At 47.7% G+C, this 24,901-nt stretch overlaps 2 protein-coding genes across 15 annotated transcripts in view; both read left to right on the top strand.

Moving 5' to 3' along the window:
• huwe1 (HECT, UBA and WWE domain containing E3 ubiquitin protein ligase 1) overlaps positions 1-7,726 on the top strand; it is a 36,394-nt gene extending 28,668 nt beyond the window's left edge. For 11 of the 13 annotated variants that reach the window (XM_081706577.1, XM_081706584.1, XM_081706580.1 and 8 more), the window contains 17 exons: positions 66-762; positions 1,036-1,124; positions 1,234-1,390; positions 1,500-1,632; positions 1,826-2,028; positions 2,281-2,576; positions 3,351-3,453; positions 3,656-3,805; positions 3,893-4,138; positions 4,228-4,345; positions 4,552-4,692; positions 4,899-5,186; positions 5,709-5,814; positions 5,913-6,030; positions 6,143-6,324; positions 6,473-6,663; positions 6,763-7,726. In XM_081706577.1, the coding sequence (XP_081562703.1) occupies positions 66-762; positions 1,036-1,124; positions 1,234-1,390; positions 1,500-1,632; positions 1,826-2,028; positions 2,281-2,576; positions 3,351-3,453; positions 3,656-3,805; positions 3,893-4,138; positions 4,228-4,345; positions 4,552-4,692; positions 4,899-5,186; positions 5,709-5,814; positions 5,913-6,030; positions 6,143-6,324; positions 6,473-6,663; positions 6,763-6,865 (3,321 nt within the window). In that variant the 3' untranslated portion in view covers positions 6,866-7,726. The remainder of the gene's footprint in view (positions 1-65; positions 763-1,035; positions 1,125-1,233; positions 1,391-1,499; positions 1,633-1,825; positions 2,029-2,280; positions 2,577-3,350; positions 3,454-3,655; positions 3,806-3,892; positions 4,139-4,227; positions 4,346-4,551; positions 4,693-4,898; positions 5,187-5,708; positions 5,815-5,912; positions 6,031-6,142; positions 6,325-6,472; positions 6,664-6,762) is intronic. The other 2 variants (XM_081706588.1, XM_081706587.1) reach the window with 1 other exon arrangement.
• Positions 7,727-13,427: 5,701 nt separating this feature from the next.
• The window catches only part of l1cama (L1 cell adhesion molecule, paralog a), a 35,241-nt gene continuing 23,767 nt past the window's right edge, over positions 13,428-24,901 (top strand). For both annotated transcript variants that reach the window (XM_035522292.2, XM_035522291.2), the window contains exon 1: positions 13,428-13,572. The gene's annotated coding sequence lies outside the window, so the exon portion shown is untranslated. The remainder of the gene's footprint in view (positions 13,573-24,901) is intronic.

Raw genomic sequence — 24,901 nt, 5'->3', positions numbered from 1 at the left:
TTGTTTAGGTACAGCAGTTGGTTGTGGTTTTTTTTCTAAGCGCCTCCCTGGTGCGTCGTGTGCAGGTGTTCCCCAGCCACTTCACGCAGCAGCGCTGTAAGGATCCCCAGTCTTCCTCCACCTCAGAGCTGGACTCTCGCCTGTGTGGCAGCTCTACCCTTGCACCCGGAGGAGTCTGCAGGCCGGGTGGTGCTGGCCAGTCAAACTCCTCAGGCGCCCAAGGCACCCTGTCCTCTACTCACAACTCCTTGGGCTCTGGCTCAGGCACACCTCTGGGCATCTCCACCGACTTCTGGGACCTGCTGGTCAAGCTGGACAACATGAACGTGAGCCGCAAGGGAAAAGCCTCCATGAAGACGGTGCCGCTGGGGGCTCTGGGTGAGGCCGAGGGCGCCCAGCTGAGCCTGGAGGCGTCTCCGCTGGGCCAACTGATGAACATGCTGTCCCACCCTGTGATCCGGCGCAGCTCGCTGCTTACCGAGAAGCTCCTGCGCCTGCTGTCGCTCATTTCCATCGCCCTGCCCGACAACAAGGCCACGGAGGTGCCGGCCGGGCACCCAGTGCCACAGGCCCCGTCCACCACGCCGGCGGTGCCCGCCAGCCAGGGCGCTACCGGGGTGGCGGCCACAACGGGCAGCCAGGGTGCGACTGCAGGGATGGCACCAGCACACGCTCAGCCAGCACCCACACCCACCCCCCCCACCACCACCACCACCACCACTGCTGCAGTCTCCAGCACGACTACAGCTACGTCTGCTGCTGGTAGGAGCTTTTCACACTCTGACGGACGCTATAAGCACCATAGCGCGGTTGTCCATTGCTGAAAGTTTTTAAACTTCTTTATAGCTTCTGTGCCTCACACCCACAAAATTACTACTGTTAATAAAATAGCACTGATAATTATTTTAATACTGATGCACTGAAAATGTTCCATGAACGTGGTCCAGATCATGTATTCTAGTGCTGTTTTGATGCATTTGTTCACCTTACAAGAGATTAAGTAACAACCAAGGTGATGTACTGGTGGTAATGCAGGCAAACAGAAGACAGTGAGCAGTACAGATAGTGAAACCAAGCTGGCCTCCACTGGCCTGACTGAGAAACAGCTACAGCTCTCAGTAGAGGTATGGCACGCTTTATACACACACCCCTCGCATCTGGCTTGGCAGACCCCCAGACTGTGTAACTGGGAGACCACCCCTCATCTCACCCCTTGTGTGCGTTCTCTGCTAGGTGCTGACCTCTCACTCGTGTTCAGAGGAGGGCTTGGAAGACGCGGCCAACATTCTGCTACAGCTGTCCAGAGGGGACAGCCAAACCCGAGACACGGTGCTCAGACTGTTGCTCAGCGGGGCCCGCCATCTCGGATACACACTCTGCAAACAAATCGGTTAGTACTTCCCTGCTCTTTAACCACCTCGCAGCTCTGCTTTCATGCTCTGTAACCCGTTTTGTAACGTTTCCATTACCTCTGGTGGTCATCGTGTGTGCGTGTGCAGGCACTTTACTGGCAGAGCTACGAGAGTACAACCTGGAGCAGCAGAGGAGAGCGCGGGCTGACACTCAGTCTCCAGAAGCTGCACACGAGGACCCCTCCCTCACCACACGCCTCAAGGGCAAGATGACCAGCAGGTGAGCCAAGCCGAGGGCCTCCGCCAGCCGTCGTCATGTTACCGTATCAGAATTCAGGAACTCTTCTGCAGGAGTGGCTATATGCTATACGCAGCAGTCAGTTCCAGGATCAGCTGTGTTGCCCTTTTTTCTTAAAAGGGTCGTGCGCAGCGCATCTTTCCTTTCGTGCTGCCTACTCTCCTCTGGCCTGCAGGTTCGATGGGTCTGAGAGTGTGGTGATTGTGGCGGCCCAGAAGCGCACGCTGGGTGGCAGAGAGCTCCAGCTGCCCTGCATGAGTTCACTCACATCCAAGACGTCCACGCAGAAGTTCTTCCTGCGTGTGCTGCAGGTTATTATCCAGCTCCGGGAGGACACGCGACGCGCCAACAAGAAGGCCAAGCAGACGGGAAGATTGAGTGAGTCTCTCTCACACACTTGATGACAGGGTGGCTGTGTGATGTTGTAAGTCAAACAGAATTTCTATAATGTTGGAGTTAACCGGAGAGCCAGTAGCCTGTGATTGACCATGACCTCTAGTTGCGAGCGCCACCTGATACAAGCCCTTTTTCTAGCAGAGTGGCCTGTTTGAAATGCTGGTCCGACCTGTTCTGTTGATCCGAAGGTTTTTCGTGTTTGATTGCACCTCCTCCCTCTGCTGCCCCCTGCAGGCTCTACCAGCTTGGGCTCTGCCAGCAGTATTCAGGCTGCCGTCCGCCAGCTGGAGGCAGAAGCCGATGCCATTATCCAGATGGTGAGAGAGGGGCAGAGGGCCCGCCGGCTACAGCAGGCCCCCCTGCCCTCTTCATCCTCCTCCTCTTCCTCCGCCGCCGCCACCGCTGCTGCCGCTGCCGCTGCCGCTGCTGCCGGATCGTCCGCGGCAGCCGGCCACGCCCCCAGCACAGGCCACGCCCCCAACACCGCAGCAACCAACAACCCCCCCACCGGCCCGGCCAGCTCTGCCACGGTTAGCATGGGCCACACTGACAGCAGGCAGACTGCTACTCACACTACTCGCCAGTGCCTCACCTCTGATTGTTAAATGCATTTTATTGAACACTGACAACACACAAGATGTGTCAGAAATGACATGTAGCATCTACTCTCAGACTTTACATATAGACGCAGTAAACAAATGTTACAAACTCGACACGTATTTGTTGTGTTGTAATAATCGATGTGGACACCTAGACTATTTTGTGCACCCTTTTCCGTCCTTTCGCCTACTTGTCTAGTAAACCTCTGCGAGCGAGTGAGCTGACCACGCAAACGTTTCTCTTTAGTATTCCCACTGTAATGACTCTGCACTGTCCCTCCAAGTTGGCCAGCCTCACACACGCCCCCAGCACATGTATGTCAGTGAGACGAACGCACCCAGCACTCTGCACGTGCTTCAGCAAACGCTCACTGCACTGGGTACACGTCACAGCCCACTGTTATGAATTTTGAATGTGGCTTTAGGCTTGGCTTTCTTTCCCTGTGTTGATGATTTGTGGTGTTTGTTTTTTTTTGGCTGGCTATCATGGCTCAGTGCTTCAGCAACTATCAACACCCCTCCCGACCGCTTATGGTTCTCCATAATGCATGGTGCTCTCCATTTTCTCTTCCTCTCATTGAACACTCGTGCCCCTGAAGCTGAGATGTAGAGCCCATCATTGTTCCCTCGCCACGTTAGACGCCCCCTCTCCCCATTGCATCAGTGTGGAATCTCACCCTGTCTCCTTCCGTTCTCCCGGTCCAGTCGGAGGCGCATTCTGCGACAGAGGCCCCAGCAGCCCAGAGGGATGACTCTCCCATGGATGTGGACCAGCCTTCTCCTTCAGAGCAGGACCAGGCTCCTATCGGTGAGCGCCCGCAGCCCTGCGTCGCTGGGTGGCACCTGGAGGAGAACCTCACTGCTCATTTCAATTTACCAGAGCAAATATGAGCGTTAAGTGCTCTAAATCTCTCATGGGAAAGGGGGGGGACTTGATCAGGATAATTATCTAGTGGTTTTATTGTGGTTTTTTAAAGCTTGGTGATGAAGGTGTGCCTACGTGTTCTCAGGTGAGGAGGGCAGTGGACAGCAGGAGCAGGATGAGAGACTGCCTGAGTTGCCTCTGCTTAGCGAGCAGCTCCTGTTGGATGAGCTGTGGGACATGCTGGGGGAGTGTCTCAAAGAGCTAGAGGAGTCACACGACCAGCATGCCGTCCTGGGTAATCATATCGCCGAGCATGTCCTGCTGGTTAAGATTGCAAAGGCAGAAGCGCTTTGACACAGCTCTGTATCTTTTCGCTGTGAAGTTCTGCAGCCGGCGGTGGAGGCCTTCTTCCTGGTGCATGCGACCGAGCGCGAGAGCAAGCCCCCAGTGCGGGACACGCGCGAGAGCCAGCTGTCCCACATCAAAGACGAGCCGCCGCCGCTGTCCCCGGCACCGCTCACACCTGCCACGCCCTCCTCTCTCGACCCCTTCTTCTCCCGGGAGCCCTCGTCCATGCACATCTCCTCTAACCTGCCTCCCGACACGCAGAAGTTCCTCCGCTTCGCTGGTGAGTTTAAAACCATCATGCCTCACGGTCGTCTTCCTTCGCCAGTATGAGGAGGCTGGAGGGCCTAAGTGTGTTCTTCTCTGATCTAGAAACCCATAGAACGGTGCTTAACCAGATCCTGCGCCAGTCCACCACGCACTTGGCTGACGGCCCCTTTGCTGTCCTCGTGGACTACATTCGCATACTTGACTTTGACGTCAAGCGCAAGTATGGCCTGACTGACACTTAACTGGTTGGAGGTTTACTTGTTGCTGCTGTTTGGTTTTAGTTTCTTTTTGCTGTATTCTCATTTCTTCATCTCTCGTCTCCATTTGTAGATGTCTCACTTTAGATTCGCTGCTGTGTAGGCCTTATAGCGTATGTGCTCAACTGAAGGGTGTGTGTGTGTGTGTGTGTGTGTGTGTGTGTGTCAGGTATTTCCGTCAGGAGTTGGAGCGTCTGGATGAGGGACTCAGGAAGGAGGACATGGCTGTCCACGTGAGGAGAGACCATGTCTTTGAGGACTCCTACAGAGAGTTGCACCGCAAGAGCCCAGAGGACATGAAGAACAGGCTGTGAGTGTTACACAGACACGTGGACTAATCAGTAGATAGCTGCCAGCCAGAACTGGTGATGCATTGATGCGCTTTGTGCATGTGGTGCAAGCACTTACCCACACCCTCATTTCTACAGATTAGTGTACAAGATAATTGTTGCTGCTGTGTAGCTAGAGAATCTCTCCACTCAGTTTAAATAGCTCTCCCTCATTCTCTCTCTTCAGGTACATAGTGTTTGAAGGGGAGGAGGGCCAGGATGCCGGTGGTCTGCTGAGGGAGTGGTACATGATCATCTCCAGGGAGATGTTCAACCCCATGTACGCACTCTTCCGCACATCACCTGGAGACCGCGTCACCTACACCATCAACCCCTCCTCCCACTGCAACCCCAACCATCTCAGCTACTTTAAGTTTGTGGGCCGCGTGGTGGCCAAGGCTGTCTATGACAACCGACTGCTGGAGTGCTACTTCACACGGAGCTTCTACAAGCACATCCTGGGAAAGAGTGTTAGGTAGGGTATGTCTGGATGTACAGAGCTGCTTCATTTAACAGAAGACAGAATGCGACTGAAGTCAAAGTGACCCAGCGCCACAGTGATGCGGTCGGTGATGTCATTTACCAGCTGGGTCTGCAGCATGTAGGATCGTAGCAGCCTTGGATTCCACACTGGATTTTGCGTCACAGATTGGACATATGTGGCTAAAGGATTTCAGTGAAATTATGCATGTTTTTTTCCTTTTACTAAAAGGCTAATCTGATAAGCTACATCGTGACATTTTCCTAAAAAGTAGATGTGCATCTGACATGAATGCGGTTCCATTTAAAAAACAGCTGAAATTTAAAAATTGTGTGGAATTTGCTCATATTGGCAGTTATAAAAATTTCTAAATAAAATAAAATAGTGTAGTAAGAGTTAGTCTTTGCCTGCCCTAATAGACATGTGTCTCTGTGTGTGATTTTGTATTCAGACGCTGGCCTTAATCCTGACCTCCTGTGTTAAACCATGCCCTGTTGCTGGTGGTGTCTTCTACAGGTACACAGACATGGAGAGCGAGGACTATCCCTTCTTCCAGGGCCTGGTCTACCTGCTGGAGAATGATGTGTCTACCCTGGGTTACGAGCTGACATTCAGCACAGAGGTGTGAAGACCGTTCAGAAAGGTCTTGGGTTTGGTTGTATGTCCTGTCTCCCACAGCACAGGGCTGAGTAGATCTGTTGCGTCCCTGTCATTTTCCAGGTCCAGGAGTTTGGGGTGTGTGAGGTGAGGGACCTGAAGCCCAACGGGGCCAACATCCTGGTGACTGAAGAGAACAAGAAGGAATACGTGCACCTGGTGTGCCAGATGAAGATGACGGGTGAGCCTGTGCCGCGCAGCATCGTCAGCACGTCGGCGGATATTTCCTCCATCTTTGAGGACTTGCTGGAGCGCAGGCTAGCACGCGAGCTCACTGCTTCCTTACTGTGCAGGTGCTATCCGCAAGCAGCTGGCAGCTTTCCTGGAGGGCTTCTATGAGATCATCCCCAAGAGGCTGATCTCCATCTTCACAGAGCAGGAGCTGGAGCTGCTCATCTCAGGCTTGCCCACCATCGACATTGACGACCTGAAGGCCAACACGGAGTACCACAAGTACCAGTCCAGCTCCATCCAAGTAGGTGTATGCACACAGAGAAAGTTTAGAATTTGAAGGGAAGCAAAACGGCTACTTGAGAGTCTATTAAAAACACAAATTTTAGCACCTCCATGGTAAGGTGGTGCCATAGTCTCCTGGTGCTGACCTGTGTCGTTTCCCCATGCAGATCCAGTGGTTCTGGCGTGCGCTGCGCTCCTTTGACCAGGCCGACCGTGCCAAGTTCCTTCAGTTTGTCACGGGCACGTCCAAGGTGCCCCTGCAGGGCTTTGCCGCGTTGGAGGGCATGAACGGCATTCAGAAGTTCCAGATCCACCGCGACGACCGCTCCACTGACCGACTCCCCTCTGCACACACTTGGTACAGAAACCCGTCCACATAACGAGCAGGCCAGGAGCTGTGTTAAGTATTGAGTTGATGGTGTGTGAGAACCCTATTTTCTCTTCTCTCTCCTTCCAGCTTTAACCAGTTGGACCTCCCAGCCTACGAGAGCTATGAGAAGCTGAGACACATGCTGCTGTTGGCCATTCAGGAATGCTCAGAAGGCTTCGGGCTGGCCTAGAGACTTTCCTAAAACCCACACAGTACACACACACACACAAAAAAAAATAAAAATAAAATATATATATATATATATATATATATATATATATATATATATATATATATATTACACACACATATACACACACGCTGTCACACACCACACTGATTTAAACTTACATATTGTTAACTTATGACACACGCATATTCACACTATCGTAGACATGGCCAAGACCTGCTTCTTTCTAATCCATGTAAAGTTGGATGACTGAGCGTGCGAGACAAACATAATGACATTGCCTACTACACACGAAGCCTCTCACTGACACACAGAACTGCATTTGGTATATTTGTGTGTCTCCCATCCCAATTAAAATGCAGACCCGAGAGAGACGATCTGGAGGTTTTACGCGGACTAATATAAGAGACATTTTCTCCACTTAGTTTTTCTCTGTACAAAAGGTTTGGGAGTTTATTATGTTTAATCTTTTTTTGTTCTTCTCTGGCTGTTAAAATAAGAAGGTTGTTTGTGTGCGTGAACAGGATGGTTATAAAACCTTTGGGGGGGATGCATATGTCGATTGTCCTCTGTTGCTAATGTTTGACCTCACTAGCTTTGAAAATGGGCGAACTGGGAGGGGGGTGGGGTCGAGTGTGAGTTTAGAGTTTTGAATGAACTTGCAACCGTGCAGAGACTTTTCAAAGGGTGACATTTTTAGGCAACTTTTTGTGGTATTTTTGGGAAGGATCACAGAGCTTAGAGGAAGTGACGGACTGGCCAGAACCACCAGCCTTCTGACGTGGTTCATGGGCTGCTGAACCAGCCCCTCAGCAGCTAATCAGAGAATAAATTGCTACATAAATAAATGCATAAAATGGACTCGATCGTGTGTGCTAAAGTTGTTTCAAGAGACCTTAGACTGTTTGCACCCAATGCTATGATCATTTCCAGCTTCCAGGCCGACTTCACAGGAGAATGAGGGTCCGTTGGGGCACGTACGCTGTGGAGAACTCGTCTGGCCGTGCTGCTGCAGAGCTGCTCAGGGCAATCGTTGGTGTCACACTGAGATTACCTGGTTCAGATGGTGTTGTGAGGGGCCAGTAGCAAGAAAGTGTGTGGGCCTGTGTCTGTCTTTGCACGCAACCCCCCCCCACCCCCCCCACTTCATCGCAGTCATCATGGATGGCTGTTGCTCTCCCGATGACCCAGATTTGCGTGCATGCGAGACCTCAGGCATTTATCATGCCTACTGCACCCCAGTACACTGATACATTTACCAACCAGGTGCTGATTTATTGATTTTTAGTTTTTTTTTGTTGTTTTTTTTTTGTTGTTTTTTTTTTTTTTTTTCTGTTAGTCATGTTCAGTGTTGCCTTCTTTTCCTCGCTGTCTGGGCCCTGCCCTGCCCACTCCATCTCTCCCCTTAGCATGAGTGGCGTCTCTCACCATCTGCGCTTAAGCTGCACTTAAGTTCCTTTACCCTCCTCCCACCAGGTACCCCTGTCTCCCTAACCCCTCCCCCTCCGCTTCTTCCTTCACGCCTTGCCCCACCCTGTCTTTAAGCAGACACCACGGCTCCATGAGATTCTGCGCAGCCCATGCCTCCACCTCATCAAATCTAAGGTGAGGGAATCCACTGGCGCTTGCTGTAGTTTCTGCCTCGGGGACATGATGAGCTGGACAGATAAATGACTTTAGCTCAAATCAATGTTAACCCCATGCTGCCTTAATTGTTTTCTATTTTCTTTTTCCCTTCCCCTCTCTGTCTGCGTCCCTTTCCACCCCCAGTCTGAGTTTAATTGTAAAATTGCTAGCCCTGGTCCTGTACAGGCAGATAAAGATGAAAGCTGTTGTGGTTTTTCATGCTTGAAGCCAGAGACTGTTAGTCCCTGCAAAAGTTGAAACGGGAGACAGATAAGGTCCAGCTAATGGTGACGGATTTTTTCCCCCATGTAGCACGTGAGTGAGTTCTCATGGCGTTTGCCACACGTGACTCGCTGCATTTCTTCCCTCGCACGGAGTTGCTCACGATTTGCATTTGAATTCAATTCAGGGGGAACGAGTTTGACAGAGTACTTGCCCCTTAGACCTGCCACAGAGCAGAGGGTCGCCATGTTACCGTGAGCCATTATAGTTTACAATTTCCACATTTTAAAATGTATTCAGAACCCAAAGAAACGTACGGACCTGAGTAAATGTCTGAGGTACAAGTTATCAATACACCACTAGGGGGAGATCTTGAGGCGGTACATCATCTCAATTCTATGAAATATGTAAAAGTATTTTCCCCTCAAAGATTTTTCCTTTCTTAAAACATTGTCTTTTGCTCCTCTTGGCTTTGCAGTAGCTGCATGATTGCATTTGATGTTGCATGAACACTGTTGACGTTCCTTCCTCTAAATTATGCAGATTTTATGTGACTTTCTGCAAGGGCTGCTCAATAGGTATTGACTCGGTTATTATAAATAATGCAAGTCTTAAGTAAAGCTATTGGAGGCATTGTGGGGAAATGTTTTAAAAAAGGATTATAATGTTGAATACATGTTTACAAACATGGGTATTGCGTCTCTTCTGTGATATCTGGAGAGCTCGCATCACTATTGTAAACCTCCAGGCAGGGAGCCAGTGTAGGTGGCAGCCAATCACTGGGTCTCAGGGACTAATACCGGACAGCTTCTGAGACGCTGCCAGAACTCCCATCATAATGCAGAGTGCTGTGCCAGGCATAAATCAGGGGCATTACTTCCCCCCCGTGAGGGGAATGACGAGGGGAGGACAAATGGATTTGCATAGCACTAAAGCAGGAGTTGTTCATTAGTGTAATTGGCTTCATGGTTTTAATTGACTATACAGATATATGTATTTTGTACTGTGAGGGCGAGTTAACCCTTTGGCATATGCGTGCTTCACGTTCAGGGTATGCAGAGCTGAACCAGTTCACCTGGTAATGAGACAGCCCCTCCATGTGCTCTGTGCAAAGCCTTAATTAAAGATTATGCTTCCTGGTGAGTTTCTCACACACAATCCATTGCAGACAGATTATAGAAGGGAAAAGCCTTGAGGATCACACAAACTCTACAAAATAAGATTAAAATTGGAAAACTAATGGGGGGGGGGGGGTTTAAAATCTCAAAAACTGGAATGTTACCAAGAAGAGTGAATGTTTGCTAAAAATAATTAGTAATTAATGTAAGGCACCGCCAGTGTTAATTGCTTAAGATCATAGGGTAATATAAAAACTCATTTGTTAACAAGGAAAAATGCCCAAAAACCTCACCTGATCTACTTAGAATCAGTTTATTAGTTTGTATATCTTTCCACTGCCCACTGTTGAGATCACTGGTGGTGGGCAGAGCAGTTGAGGATCAATAATGTAAAATACAACAAAAATCAAAGCTATCCCAGGTTTAAAAAGGTAAGTTAATATAGCTACTTATTGTAAGACTACCTATGCAGGATTATGTTGATTGTTAGAACTGCAGTGAGACTTTGTCCATCAGCGTTAATCTAGTTTCACAGGCATCCATTTCTGTGATTTATGCTGAATCGTGCCAAATACAACATGAACAAAAATTAAAATGTTCAAAAAAACTGTATGTAACTGAATAAAAGACTTTGTAAAAGTTCTGGTTAAAATGTAGTCAATGAAAACTGAAAGCAGGTGGTCTATATCAATAAAACCCCTATTCGTTTAGTGACCACTAAGATTATATTTCTTGTCATGATATCTAGCAAGTTCATTACTAATCTATAAGGATTAGTGTTCTTTTCAATTTGGTAAATTCTTCTTTAATGGAAATTTGGTGTAACAGGCACAGAAGTACCACTGCAAGAACAGTAAGTGTCCACTGTGCAGGCCTTGGGAGTTTGAGGAATATGTGATGCACGTGGTTTTGGGCACAATGAAGTTTTGGTTCTTTTTTGTATTTTGACATTCACAATGCAAATTACAGATGCAAAAGTCTAGTAATTTGTCAAAGTACTGTTCCCAAACATTCATGTTTTATCTCGAGTTTTCACATCACATTCTCGTGTGTGTGTGTGTGTGAATCAATAATTCATGGCCTAATAATTTTATCCAGTGTTTGTATGTAGCATTCCAACATAAATTGGTGGTGTGGTTGAGGTCTGATATCTTTGTACACACAAACAATGGATATCAATTGCAGTCGACAGTAATAAATTAATTTGACACAGATGAATTGTGCAGCCTAACAATGTCACTGTAAATCATCCTAGTGTCTACGGCTCTCACACCATCTCTCACCGTCTCTGTGTGTCACTCAGTCCATGTATGTCTGTCTCTAGTCTCAGGCTTTTACCATGTACAGCCTGACACCTCAGTGGGTGTGCAGCAATCGGCAGCCCCAAGAGTGTAACGCCGTCATCATGTGTCCTACTTTAGGGCCAAAAGACTCTGCTCTGCTGTAGACAGAACAAAATGACTGGGGTGTGTGTGCGCACTCTGGCATCCTAAACCTAAAAGTCTACAGAGAGGAGTCAACTCAATAGTATGCTACAGCGAGGCATTATCTGTCTGGCAGAATGTCAGACTAGAATATCGAACAGTGCTACAGCGAACACAAGCCAGAGCTCAAATCTTGTCTTATTCTGAGATGGAGGTTAAAAATAAGATTTAAAAAAAAAAAAAAAAAAAAAAAACTTCCCCCATGCAAACAGTAGACACAAACACTAGTAGACAACAGGAAAAGGTGGGGGGGGGGACAGAAATCGGAAGTCTCTGGTATACTTGTCATGGGTTATTTCTGACTGGCTCAGGCAGCTAATTGACTTAAGTGAATTCATTTAGTGGACGTGAGGTCATTTGGCCAGTTTGGCCCAGTGCTAGTCATGGTAATTGAAGAATAATGGCAAACAGACAGAGCCTAAGGCTGAGAACTTCAGATTGCTCCAGCAGTAACATTCTGAACACCTGGAAAAGCACTGGATGCTATTTTTGTTTCTTAAACCCATTTTTTATGCAAGTGTGTTCAGGTTATTTTTATCATCTAGCAACACTTGAGTATTCTTTGCCTTTTGATCATGTAGTCTCTGACAATGCACAGAGCTGATCTCAAAGTACTAGCCTCATCTTGATTGTGTTTTAAGGAGGGGAGAAAAAACTTTTGATGAAGGAATCCAACACAAGACAGTTGAGCTGTTTCATGACAGTTTGACATGTCTGAAAGCCTGTCCCTCCCTTGACCTATTTTTATATTGTTTATCTGCACCAAGCCATATTTCACTGTTCCAGTTCTAAAACCAAATCACAAATTTCTTCCAATATTTTATTTCGTCTCATCATATAATACATTTGTTTCTGGCAGTTAGACCTCTGTTTGTAACCCTTGCAAATTGCTTATTCAAATGTTCTCTGTTTTACATAGTCCTTTGTCATTGTGTGTGTTTGTGCCTTGAGTTAGTCATGTGACCTGCAATCCCAGGCAGCCCAGCATGCAACAGAGCCACTTGGCAAACCGAACCCAACGGCAGTCCTTTAACGGGAGGCTGGGCGTTTAGATTCATCTTCCGGGGTCATGGGCTTATGCGTGTTCTTATGTTACCAGCAGCAGACGCTCAGACTGCGCACCCTGCGGCGATGTCACCCATGTGTGACACCAAGGCGAAACACATGCTGGGAGAGGCAATGTGGAGATGATGCAAAAATATCTACTCCCTGAGTCTTTATTCACACTGACACACAAGCACCTGAACAGTGACCTTTTACAGCAGCCATACAGTGTCACTTCTATTATGCCTCGAGAGCCAGAGGACTGTGTGATGTAGAGGAGTATGTCTTTTGTGTTTTAGAAGGAGAACCCATCAGGGGTGGAAGTCACAGGTGCTATCGAAGGGGGTTCTGATATTTGTATTTACTTAGTGTCCTAACTCAGGCAAGTGTTATGATGCTGGAAAAGAGTACTGATTTATTGTCACTTGAATGCCAGTCATTTGGCATTCAGTCATGTGAAACTATGTTTGTGGAACGCTCAAGTTACTAAATGATATAAGATGCTGTTTTTGAATTGATTTCTCTTGCATTGGGCTGATAATTGCTTAAATGAATGTGAATGGTTCTCAATTTCTCTGCCCACCCCACCCATCAGGCCTAATCCCCCATCCTCCCTGCCAGTATCATCACGTCTGCTGTTCAGTAGCCAGGTGCCAGGGGGGGAGAGAGTGCGCCCTTCCAGCACAACATAACGCTGTTTAATTAGCATAGCATCAGTCCATGTGCTTAATGCCACGATCATGCCATGTGCTGGAAACTGCTGCCATGAGAGGCTAATGCGCCTGCCATCATGCCTCTATGATTGCATTACCCATTCATCTGTCTGATCGGGCCAATCAGATTACAGATGTTGGTGGGGTGGGGTGGGGTGGGGTGGCTGTTGTCCAGCACGGGATTAAAAAGAAAAGAATGTGGGATAAAGAGAATAAAGCAATGGTCAAAAAACAGGGAGGGAAGGAGAGAGAGAGAGAGAAGGAGAGGGAGGGAGGAAAGAGCTGAGCGAAAGGGTGATGTCACCTCTAGCCAGCAGCGAATCAGAGGCCAGGGAGGGAGAGAGAGGAGTGTGAGAGGGTGTGTTTCTGTATCACTGCAGCATCAGCACAGAGAGGCCACAATCAATTTGAAAGGGAGGAAGAATCGCAAAACCTCTACATCAGGGAGGAGGGGGAGGAAAAACCCCACAGAGCGCTGTAGCCTTCGTAAACCTGTGGAGGTAAGAGCAGAATGGCGTCAATGGCATGCAGTAACAGCTTCGCATAGCTGAGAACTGCTGCATACATCTCGTGTTTACGTAGGCAGGCAGATCCTCATGGGTCCTCGGATGAAACGACAGCACTATTGTAGTCTGAGGGATTCATGAGTGTGTTTGCTGTATTCTGTACCTGGAGTGAAGGGATGGCAGGAGTTGCATGGATGAACGGATTTGGAAACCAGTTTTTGGCTTAACATTTAGGGGAAAGGTAGGTCATTAAATATGAAAGCTTTAGAAGCAGCTAGTCATATTTCCAAGGCAAATCCCTAATTTACAAATGAAGAATTTTTTACATGTCGTTTATTCACTCTTCTTGGTAACATTCCAGTGGTTTTGAGATTTCGCAAGTAATTTAAGAGTAGCTCATGTTTTGATTCCCTCTATATCATCTCATTCAGAATAAATAAGTTGTACTGAACTTTTGAAAATCCTCTGATCTTCCTCATTTCCATTTCATGTAAACAGGGCAGCTTGGCTGCAGAAGAGTACTTCTTTTCCATCAGTGAGCGGTAGTCTTGAATACTAAGTGGTGTGGAGATGTGTCTCTCCGTCTCTGATATTGGCACGCGAGCATTGATACCTCCTCGATGACGCTGTTTGATCAGTCATGCTGATCAATGAGGCAGCAACTGATTGGATCGTCTCTGTTTGTCAGAGACGATTGAGCAGGTGCAGTGCCATGCAGCAGTGTGCTTTCATCCATACTGAACCACACTATCTTAATCTCCTCCTGCCCTGTTCTGCTTACTAGATATACTGCTGCAGTCTCTTAATTGTGGCTTACTGACCCCACCCCCCTCCCATTCTTGCTATTTGTGTTAGCCGCCAATAATCGCTGGAGAACAAGGTAATGTGGGTCTTTGCTGAGCGGCGCGCTCCTCATGCAGCAGCCTGTGTGCAGATCCAGGGCGTGTGCACTAAAGCAAACAGGGAAAAACTAACTGCAGTTTAATGGGGCAGAAGGGGAGCGTGCGAGCACAAACGAAGCAGGAGGGTGGGACCTGCGTTTGTTTTCACTGGCTGCTAAACGGAGGCTGCTCACCTGGCCGAGTGCCAGCATGCGAGATTCGGGGTGGGTCTTTTGTACACAATGCTCAGGGTGCTAATCCCGGACACTTTGGCAAGGGTTGTGGCTGTCGCATGTCCTGCTGCTATTGCAGCAAAAAAATACATTTGGTACAAATTCTGGAACTTGTGCATGAGGTTGGAGCCGTTTGTCAGATTTGCACAGTTACTGTCAACAAAGAAATTCATAGAGGCGCCTGTCCTTGGCAATCCATATGGATCGGGAATCCATAAAAGGTGTGTGACAGTGATGCATGTTTCTCTTTAGCACATCATCCCAAGGGTAAGCAGTAAGGCTTACTGTGGAGAAGGCATGGGTTTGTTGGCCTTAGCAACTTGTTGTACTGTTACATCATAATGTGATGGAATGTTGTTGTTGTTGTTGTTGTTGTTGTCCCATAATATCCAAAGGGCTTTTGCCTTTGTGAGGCTAAATGTGATCCGGCAACACAAAGCTCTCTCCTCCTCTGAGCCACCACATTTAATTGAGCCATATTCCCAGACGGATGCACAGGCTGGAGAGATTTAGGAGAGAGGAAAGAATGAGGGTGGGTGTGGTCATGTTTGACAGGCAGAGCCATTCCCCGAGATGGTAATGTGTGTGCTTAAATCTGTCGTCTGAAGTGAGACAGGGACTGGCGCTGAGACAATGGGTGCAAGGTCAGAGGGGGAGGGGCATAAGCTGATATTGGAGGAGAAAAAGAGCCATCACAGTTAAATCCTCCTATCAGGACATATATCCTCACCATCTCAGCCTGCCTTAAAGGCCGGTGGTTGGCGTGGTAACGCATCTTTCGGCGGGGTGCGAGCATCTGCTCTGAATCTGCCAGTTAGAGTGGAGCTCGAGGGAGAAGTGGTGTGGCACGCAAGCATCCACGGCAGCTACCGGTTCTATTGCCCAAAGGCCTGGATGGCACTGCCATCGGCACACCCTGTACCCACTGGTGGCGCAAAAATCCCTCCCGACATCCTGCTTATCGTAACCGTGCAGAGGGAGTAGACCCACTGATGTGTGCCAGGCCCGAGGGCTGGCAGACGAACATGGGAACGCGTCGTCCGCGATTCCCGTGGGCCGAAATTGCACCGAACTGAGTGAGGGCAGAGGGGCAGCTGAGGATCATGTGTAGTGGGCAGGAGAGAAAAGGAGGAGATGTTGCATCAATGCGAAGAGTGCAGGCAGACTGAGACAGCAGCGCCAGTACAGGCCAGGCAGGGTGGAACCGTTTACTTAGAGCCACATGGGCGGTGGCCACGAACTATGGCTTCTCTGTGAACACACACACACACAGAGGCTTAAAAGCATGAGGGAAGTCTGGGCCAAAGTGTCAATCATCAGAGCAAAGTGAGGGAAACGGCAAGGAGCCCGGCCATAAGAACTGACTGGATGTTTAAGGCCATGCTAAATATCAGCCTTGGTTTAACTAGTGCATTAGTTTAAGTGGTGAGCATCTGTCATGTCATGTTTCATTTCTTTTAATGCTGTCTTTCCTCCCTAAACTGCAACTGTTATTTTTCAGTGGCTCATCAGGCCTGATCAGGCACTTTGTAGATCACAATCAAACTAATGGCTTCTTCAGAACAAATTGCAATTCTCTTATATATACTGACAAAGGCCATAAAATTGAAATCAATCTTTCAAGTGCATAATTTTGGCTGCTTTAAATTGAGCCTTTATATGCTGATATGATTGTTAATCCAATTAATCATTTAAAATCACAGTACCAGTGCCCCACATTCAATCACTTAAAAAGCAGACATTGTAATCTGTTTTCTAAACAATCAAAAGATCAATGCATGTTTTTTAAACATCATTTTAACGCTCAGGTATGTTTTTATGGAGTGTGCAACAGTTCTGATCTTACTTCTCACTTTTTTTTATCTCTACATCCTTCTATGATGTCTTAAGATACAATCATGCTGGAACAACAGGCCTTCAAAACAATAAGTACAAATGCTTCCCTCGTCGGGCGAGGAAACAGGTGCGACTGCCAAGAAGCAACAGATGAAGGCCACAGCACAGGAGTCCACAGAAGACAACAGAGGAGCTTTCACTTCTGGCCTTGATGCCATTCTGTTTCCACGAGTCCCATTTTCTCCCTCTCATGGCCGAAATGAAATGATGTCTTTGTTGGGGCGAGGCACAGTGAATCATCCCTGTCTGCCTGTGTCTTATCACTGCCCTCCACTGAAAGACCCATTATTGGCTAAATGAGGAACTAAACTTAGCCTGAATCCTTGCTTTGTTACTAAGCCTCCTCTGATGAACCAGTGATGAACTGGACTAACGTGACGCACTGACTGGCCTTTTGAGAAGCGGCACTGGCGAGTGTCATGAAGGCCCTCCAGATCACCTCTGTGCCACAGCTTTCTAGAATATATTAAAGTGTTTACAACTGTGAGAGCACCACCCCAGTGTCACAAGTGCTGGTAAACTACCCATGGCACAGTGGAACAACATAGTACATCTTTTGTTTGTAATGCGTTCTTATGGCGGTTGAACGTCTTGTATTTAGTAGATTTCGTGCGAAAATCCGAGACACTGCATACAAATGAGCACGAGTGGGTGGGCTGACTGGAAGTGAAGAAGAGCGGAACAGACTTTTCAAACAATTGCTGCTCCACTGATGAAATAAACTGGTTTACTGAGAGGAAGCACTGGCAAGTTTAAAGGGGGTCCTTCAGAACAACATTGTCAAAGCTCTAATGATGAAACTACCTTTGTAATGTGCTATGTGCTGGTGCACTACCCAAAATGGAGGAGAGAATTTTATGCGTGGCAAATTCTTTTGGTTTAGCAACAGACGGATTTGAAAGAGTTCATGTAAAATGTTCTGAGCACTGCTTGCCTACGAGTGTGGGAGAGATGGACACAACTGCTAGACCCATGTAGAAGAAGAAGAAGAAAAAAAAAGTAATTACCCTTATAATTCACAGCTGTGATAGAATAAGTGATGAGTTCCTGTCTCCCATTCTGCTGTTCAGTGCAGTCTTAGTAAAATGCACAGTGTAAAGGTGCCTCCCACCCTTCTCATTTCTGGGGGGGAATTTGGTTGTGTCACACACACACACACACACACACACACACACACACACACACACACACACACACACACACACACACACACACACACACACACACACACTCACTCCTGCAGTGACGTCGGCGAGGATGTGCCTCACTGAAATCTCTAAGTGGGAAGACGCTGTGCGCGTGCGATTTATTTATTTTTCTTTCTTCTAGGACCGTCGGGTGACTGCGTGCACTGCGGAAAATGTTTGTGTGCACCTGCGTAATACTGGAGGCTCGAGAAGCGTCGGGTGTGATTATATTCATTACGTCTGGATTAAGGGCAGTGTGGGAGGGGATCAGCACGCCAGCGACTGTAATCCCCACACACGCGGCTAATTTAATCTTAACCTACGGCGCCTTCCAGTTTCGCACTGTGCCAAGCCAGAAAGGCTCGGGGACATGCGGGCGAGTCGGGACGGTTGGAGAGAGGAGTTTGGGCAGGCATGACATCCCCCTCCCCTACTGCACCCTGGGGGGAGGGGGGCGCGAGAGAGACCTTCGCGTGCGTCAGTTGTCGTCTTTTTGAAGCGCTGAATTAAATGCATTGTAATCAGATGCGCGTTAATTGTACTCTGGGCACGGCTCTTGTGGCAAAGCGATCGAAATGATCTTTATGCATCTCAAATCACCCACTATGTTTATACGTAAATCTGCCCCCGCCACGCACGCACGGGCTGACAGGTCTGCGGTGCTGAAAAAAACCGCTATGATTTTTAATGTTTTTGCAGTGCTGCAAAGCAGCAAGCTTATTACCAGCTCTCAATACACACATTTTCACATATTTCAAGCGTGTGCGACAGACTACCATAGGTTGTAGGTTTGTTCCATGCTGCGTTTGAAAGTGTATAATTTTCCATGTGGTAGGTAAATGAAGCCGAGCTGGGCGCGTGTTTTCCAGCAACAGTACTCTTTTTTTGTAATGCGTTTCTGCAGGGCTGCTGCCAGCCTTGCATGAGAACAGCTCGGCTTCGTTTCAAAACGCTCTTCAGATAAACAACAACAAACTGGAGCATTAAGTGGTACAAGATGAAAGGGCGTGTTTATGTGTATTAGCCAAGCTAAATGTGCGGTCTTCTCCGGACGTTAGGGGTATTAATGCGCACCTTTTGCGAACTTACAGAGAACTTCCGCTGCCATTGTGGAATTTCCTGAAAACCAATGTGAATATGGTGCATATAGCATGATGGATGTGAAATGTAACTTTTCAAATTTGATTATAACTTCTGATCTTTGATTACACTGGCTTTCGCAGTGTAACTTAATATAGATTATAGAATAAGTTAAACTGCATACCTCTAACCTGTCCTGCAGGGCAAGAATCTGAACAAAATAATCCAGTAATAAAACCTCTGAGTACCAGCGGTGGTTATTAAATGCACATGCATGCCTGCAACATCGACAGCTCTGTGGCCTGTGTAGCAGTCAGGAGACTTGGGGGGGGGGGGGGCACGATGAGAAAGATGACAGGAGATCAGATATTAAACACTAAAAAGCCCTAACGAGGTAACCAAGCAGTTAACCAGTCAAATGTCTTTGGGCCAGAGGGGTTGGGTGTGGTTCAGAGAGCAGTGGAGGATGGGATGCCCATTAAGAAATGATTGAAAGCCCCATGTAAGAGCCTGGGTTAGGGAAGCAGAGACACAGAGGAGGCTAGTGAGCGAAGAGGAGACACGCTGAAGAGGAATGAGGGGATGAGGCCCAGTGGCTGGGGCAGAGAAAGATGAAGAGAAAATGCGTGCGTGAGACAGGAGAGGGGGAGGGCGTGTGCATCTGCCCGTCTGTCTGTTTAAAAGGAAGGAGAACGCCAGCGATGAAACCCGCAGAGATTAAACTGTCGCAGAAGATGGTGACAAACAACGCCTAAACATGCTGAGACTTGCACGCCCACCTGTCGCGAAGGTGCACACGCCCGCGCGCGCGTGCACGGCTCTCCTCTGAATGGAACACGGCCTCTCCCTCGTTTGCCTCCGGAAGACACTAATTAAAGCGTATCCTTTTAACATGAAAACAAAACAGTGCAAGACATTCAAATATTTACCCAGCGCAAGGGGATGGTCCCTCGCTCCAGGCCGGTAGGGTACAGGGAGCGCTGCGTTTGTTGTTATTTCTCCCTGTTTTGCTGGGCGCGTGGCTGGATCCTGCTCATGTGGTGTGGTCACAGTGGAAGCACCTGTCTGGTTTATTTATGTGGATTAGGCCTTCCTTCCTTCTCACCTTCTCTGGTGTGAAGAAAGTACCACGAAGCATAAATTCGTGTGATAAGAGGGCTATTATTGGTCCCTCTAATGTGTGCACAGTTTGTCTTTCAGACTAGGGGAAGCTGATCCCAGCAACATTGCCGGTTCATATCTATATGTGTGTGTGCGCGCGTCGTTATGCATGCAATATTATCGCCATGTTAGTGATTTGATCAATGATTTTGGAATGACGGCAGATGTAGAGGGTTGTTTCTAACCTCATTTAAAAGGGGGGGGTGGGTTGGGTCTAGGCAGCCCATTCCGATCTGTCCTGTCTGGGGTATCTATGAGCCTTACGTAATTACAGAGGTCACCCCGGCATCGTAATCGAGTTTGGGAGTGGTCACTTTGGTGTTCTGTCTCGATTCCTTTATACCATCAGTGTTTTATGCAAGCGTGTATGTCAGCGTGTTTTAGATCATCTTTAGCCGTAGCGAAAGGTCAGTGCAGTCTCCCTCAGGTTTCTCAGCGTCTGTTCTTACACTCTTCTCTCCATTCCCCTGGTGTGTGCTTCATCCTGGCACAGCCAAGGAATCGCGGCCAACTAGGGCTGTCGCGTCTCATCGGCATGTTGACGGGAGACAAAGAGCCGGGGCCAGAGCCGGTCGCCTTCCGCCTGTCCTGTTGCTCTGGATGTGTCGGCTGAGTTTATTTTGTTGCCGAGGAATATCTGCTTTCGTTTGTTCAGAGACTAGCTTGTGTACGACGGCCACCGCAGAGGCCGAACTGATGCGCTGGGTGCAGCCGGTGCCGCTGGCGGGAGATGCCTTTCATGAGTCCAAATCGGTCACTGCAGAAAAGGCAGGACCAGCTGAGACTAAAATGGAATTCCATAGCTTCTGTTAACCATGATTGGATTTGCTGCAGGGCAAAGTCACTCACAGCAGCGCAGATTTAGAGGCTAACGGGGTGGGCAGCAGCAGGACTTCAGGCGCCACAGTGCACAGTGACTGATTGGAAACCTGAAGCAATGAAGAATGGCTCATTATGGATTAACAGGGTTGACAGAGGTCATTGCTTATTAGGAGGTGATGCATACAAATATTCCTAAACATGTTTAGGAATTCATGGGTTGTTACTGACATCAATGGAAAGAGACGGTTTCTTGGGGATCTGTTAATGAAGAACAGAGTGTTGAATTCCAACTGCTTGTCCCCATAGCTGATGGATGGATGGGTGTGTGTGTGTGTGTGTGTGTGTGTACATGCATGCACAGTGAAACCATGTGATCAGAGTGATACAGGGAGGGGCTGTTCACAGGGTGGGTTGAAGAGAAAGATGCATTGGTGGCTGAGAGACGTTACCGAGAGACACAAAGGAGACAAGCACAAATCCACTGGCCCAGCCCTGAGATTTATGTGAAAAGCAGAAACGGAGTCGAAGTTGCGCCAAGGAGAATTTAACCGTAGATGACGAACTAGAAAAAATGAAAAAAAGGGAGAAAGGGAAGAGAAATGATTTGGGGGGATGGGGTGGAGCATAGCTGCATGCTGCTGGAGTCAGAGAGTTGTCATGGTGATTGGCGCAGGGGAAAAAAAAAAAAAGGCAGGCCTTTATTGACACCTTGCACATGTCCAGGCCATTGAGATTCAGTGTAGCGCTATCTACATCACAGCCCAGCAGAGCAGCCCACTTCAGGCAAGGCACAGTGTGCACTCCCCCTGCAGCGAGCCCTCTATTGGTACCCGTGAGGGTTCACCATCGCCCATGGTTACAGGAGTGGGGACGCGCACCAGCCTCCGCCTGCCTGACCCTGTTCCTACTCTGCGTGACCACGAGGCCATTTGAATGGCAGTCAAATCGCTTTTCAACCGATTTCACTTGGCACTAGATTACCCATGCTATTTGATCCACTGATGGTTTGTGTGTGTGTGTGTTTGTGTTAGGAGATGGGGCTGACAGTCAGGTTTGATGTTCTCCAGTACAGATGACGAATGTCAGCGAAAGCAGTAAGTCAGGAGACGCTTACGGAGCCTCAGTGCGTGACAGACTGAGTGGTACAATTATCTAGCGTGAATGTTGCAAAAACAAGCACCTAAAACTGTAAATATAGTTTAAGGAATTAATTCTGATCTATCTTGTTACAGGCTGCTAAAAGATAAAAATAACGTTTGCTAGCTATTTGGTTTTCCTGTGCAACTATAGGTAATGCTAGATAGCTAGTGTATGCTAGCTATAACATTACCGAGTGGCAGCGCTCTCTACGAACAAGTAGGCCAAGCTAGTTTAATTTTCCAAATAAAAACTGTAATGAAATACACATATTTGAACCATCTTATCTATATACAACCAGAATATCCATTATTAACATCCACACTAATTTTACCAACACATTCCCCCTTGAAGTACGACCAAACGTTTAGGCTTTTGTATGCCTTCAGGCTTTGCTTAGTGTATTTCCCCGGCGTCGAAATTGGGTCTCGCTAGCTAGCTACAATATAAATGTCAGGAAAATGTCGACATCCATGCACCACTGGTTCTTGGGTAATTTGGCTGTATCTGTTGAGTCCAACTCCATGTAACTTAAGCAGATAATTGCTTCTTGTCCTGTTGTCAATGTTTCCCTTAGTAAATGCAGCCATGTTGCAGAATACTTTTGCCACTCAGTCCGACTAAGGAGGCATATTACGCCCAAAAAAGAGCCGTCAGTGCATTCCCACTATAGACAGCGGTCCGCCTTCATCTCCCAACATCACCAAGTAAAGAATACATGTGACACAGAGCCCTGTTTCTCTCTCCTCACATTGTTCCCAAGTGGTGCCAGATTTGATTACACGAAAAACACTTAGATGCAAGACGCTTTTGAAACTTTTCAGAGTTAAAGCGGTTATCTGACCCGCTTCTGATGATCGGACAGCGCCACGAAATTAACATCTGATAACATCGCGGACCACGTCTTCCTCCATTTTATACACCCTCTAGTGTAAGCAATTTCTTGTGTAATCATCGTATATGATTGTGAAGTTTATCCACTATAGAAGAACCATTATTACGGCCCGTCTGCTTTGTGCCGATTTGTGATTCGCTTCACAGTCTTTAAATTGCCTTCTCGTGTGATTTGTGATTCGCATCACAATCGTTTAATTTACCTTCTCCTGTCTCTTTAGACCCGGTCGCCGTGGTCGGCACGTGTGTGTGCTGGCCCTCCGAGTCCTCGTGCAAATTGTGCGGCGTAGTAAAGCAGGCTTGACCTTGTCCTGACAATACTCCCCATTTCCACATGGGAGGAGATCATTGTCTTGGGTTAGCTACATCCCAGACAAATCTTCCCCTCTAGTCTCACAGAGTCAGCGGAGAGAGGCCAGTGTTTAGACACTGCTTTTCTAACTGATGGAGCAACAAGGCTATCATGACTAATCCAAACTGGTGATGACTGATAGCTGTGGGGACTAGATGCTTGATGCACTAATTGTGCAAGTGTTTAGCTTGGTAGTTTTCCCCAGTGCTGTGCTTTCTTATGACAGCCATGCTAGCTGGCGCTAAAACATGTTGGTAATGTAAGAGCGTAATGGAGATCTTGTCTTAATGGGGGGTGGGTAGTGGTTAGGCTTCGTGTGCATGTGTGTGTGCTTGCTCCCAGAGGAGCTGCTGACCTGACCCAGTGTGTCACCCAATCCTAGGACAGCTGTCTTCTCCTCAGAACAGCACACTTATTATCCAGCCCAGGGGAGCACTCACGCCTCCATACATGCACACAGACACAAAGCTTCATCTTCACCCTGACAGCCATGAGGGCACATAGCATGTTAATCACGGCCTGCTTGTGTATAGTGTACTTCAGGCTTGATTAAAGCCTGCGTTAAGCTTCCTGTTTTGTTATGTGGCAGGTTTCAATGCTTTTAAAGCAGTTCTGTCATCCTGCCGCGTTTCCATAATTGTGGTAAAAATAGATTTGTCGTGGACTGTTGCTTTGACCGGAGTGTTACCCCCGTGTGATACCTGTTGTTCTCTCTTTGTTTCCTGCAACAATGTAGTGTACCATTCCCCGTGCGCATGAAGGCTTTGCAGAGTCCATGTTCCTGTGAGCTGGGCCTCATTCTGCTCACTGCTGTCCTTGCTGTTCTCCTTAACCAGCTCCTGCTCAGGGCTTGCCTTGCGCTTGCTGCCATTGCGCAGCGCTGTGGCTTTTCTTTCTGTTTTGTTCTCATGGCTCTCGAGAGTGACGGAGCCATGGCGATTCAGTCATACTGTGGAAACCTTTCTGTTTCCATCTGCTGTAAGGCGAAGGTCTCGGTTTGTCATCTCTGATAATGATCATGGTAAATAAAGATCAGACGTCACATTAAAAAAAAAAAAATGTAACACTTGCTCTTTAAAAATCGTTGGAGTGTCTTTTAAAGCACTGTTTTGAGTATATACACACAATATAGTTATTTATAATACTAAAGAATATAAATAACCTCTATATTGTTTGTATATACTCAAAACAGTGCTTTAAAAATGACGATAATCTTGTATTCATTTTCAAATCGAACATATTCTGCTTTGTCGCGGTGGCTTAAGTACAGTGTCAGAGACGCTCCAGTGATTTTTGGAGTAATCAGCTGTGTCTCAACACACTATAATGGCTCCGTTTAACAGTAGTAAATCGGCCTACAGATATTTGCTCGCAGTAAGTGAACTCAGTGTAATGGTGCATGGAAACAGAAATCTATGAGTTGATGTATTTCGGGTGAAAACCACTCTTTGGGGAAACAGATTTTACGTAATCAACTCTTCAAAAGAGGACGCCCGTCACTAACGCGAAGTCGGCCACTGTAGCCAGGTCTCTTCCTCTGAATGTCCTCATCTGTCTGATCCCACAAACTCCGTTCATTCTGCCAGCCTCTCTGAGACCACAAGTCCAGCGCCAGGGTGTGACAGACGCCAGACGTGGACCTCACCGACTGACTCATGTCCTCCTTTCTGTCTTAATACA

The sequence above is a fragment of the Electrophorus electricus genome, chromosome 24 (assembly GCF_041902795.1).
Source record: "Electrophorus electricus isolate QZ-2024a chromosome 24, ASM4190279v1, whole genome shotgun sequence".
Classification (NCBI taxonomy): Eukaryota; Metazoa; Chordata; class Actinopteri; order Gymnotiformes; family Gymnotidae; genus Electrophorus; species Electrophorus electricus.
Note: the sequence above shows the minus strand (reverse complement) of the source record. Positions and strands in the feature narration are given on the sequence as shown.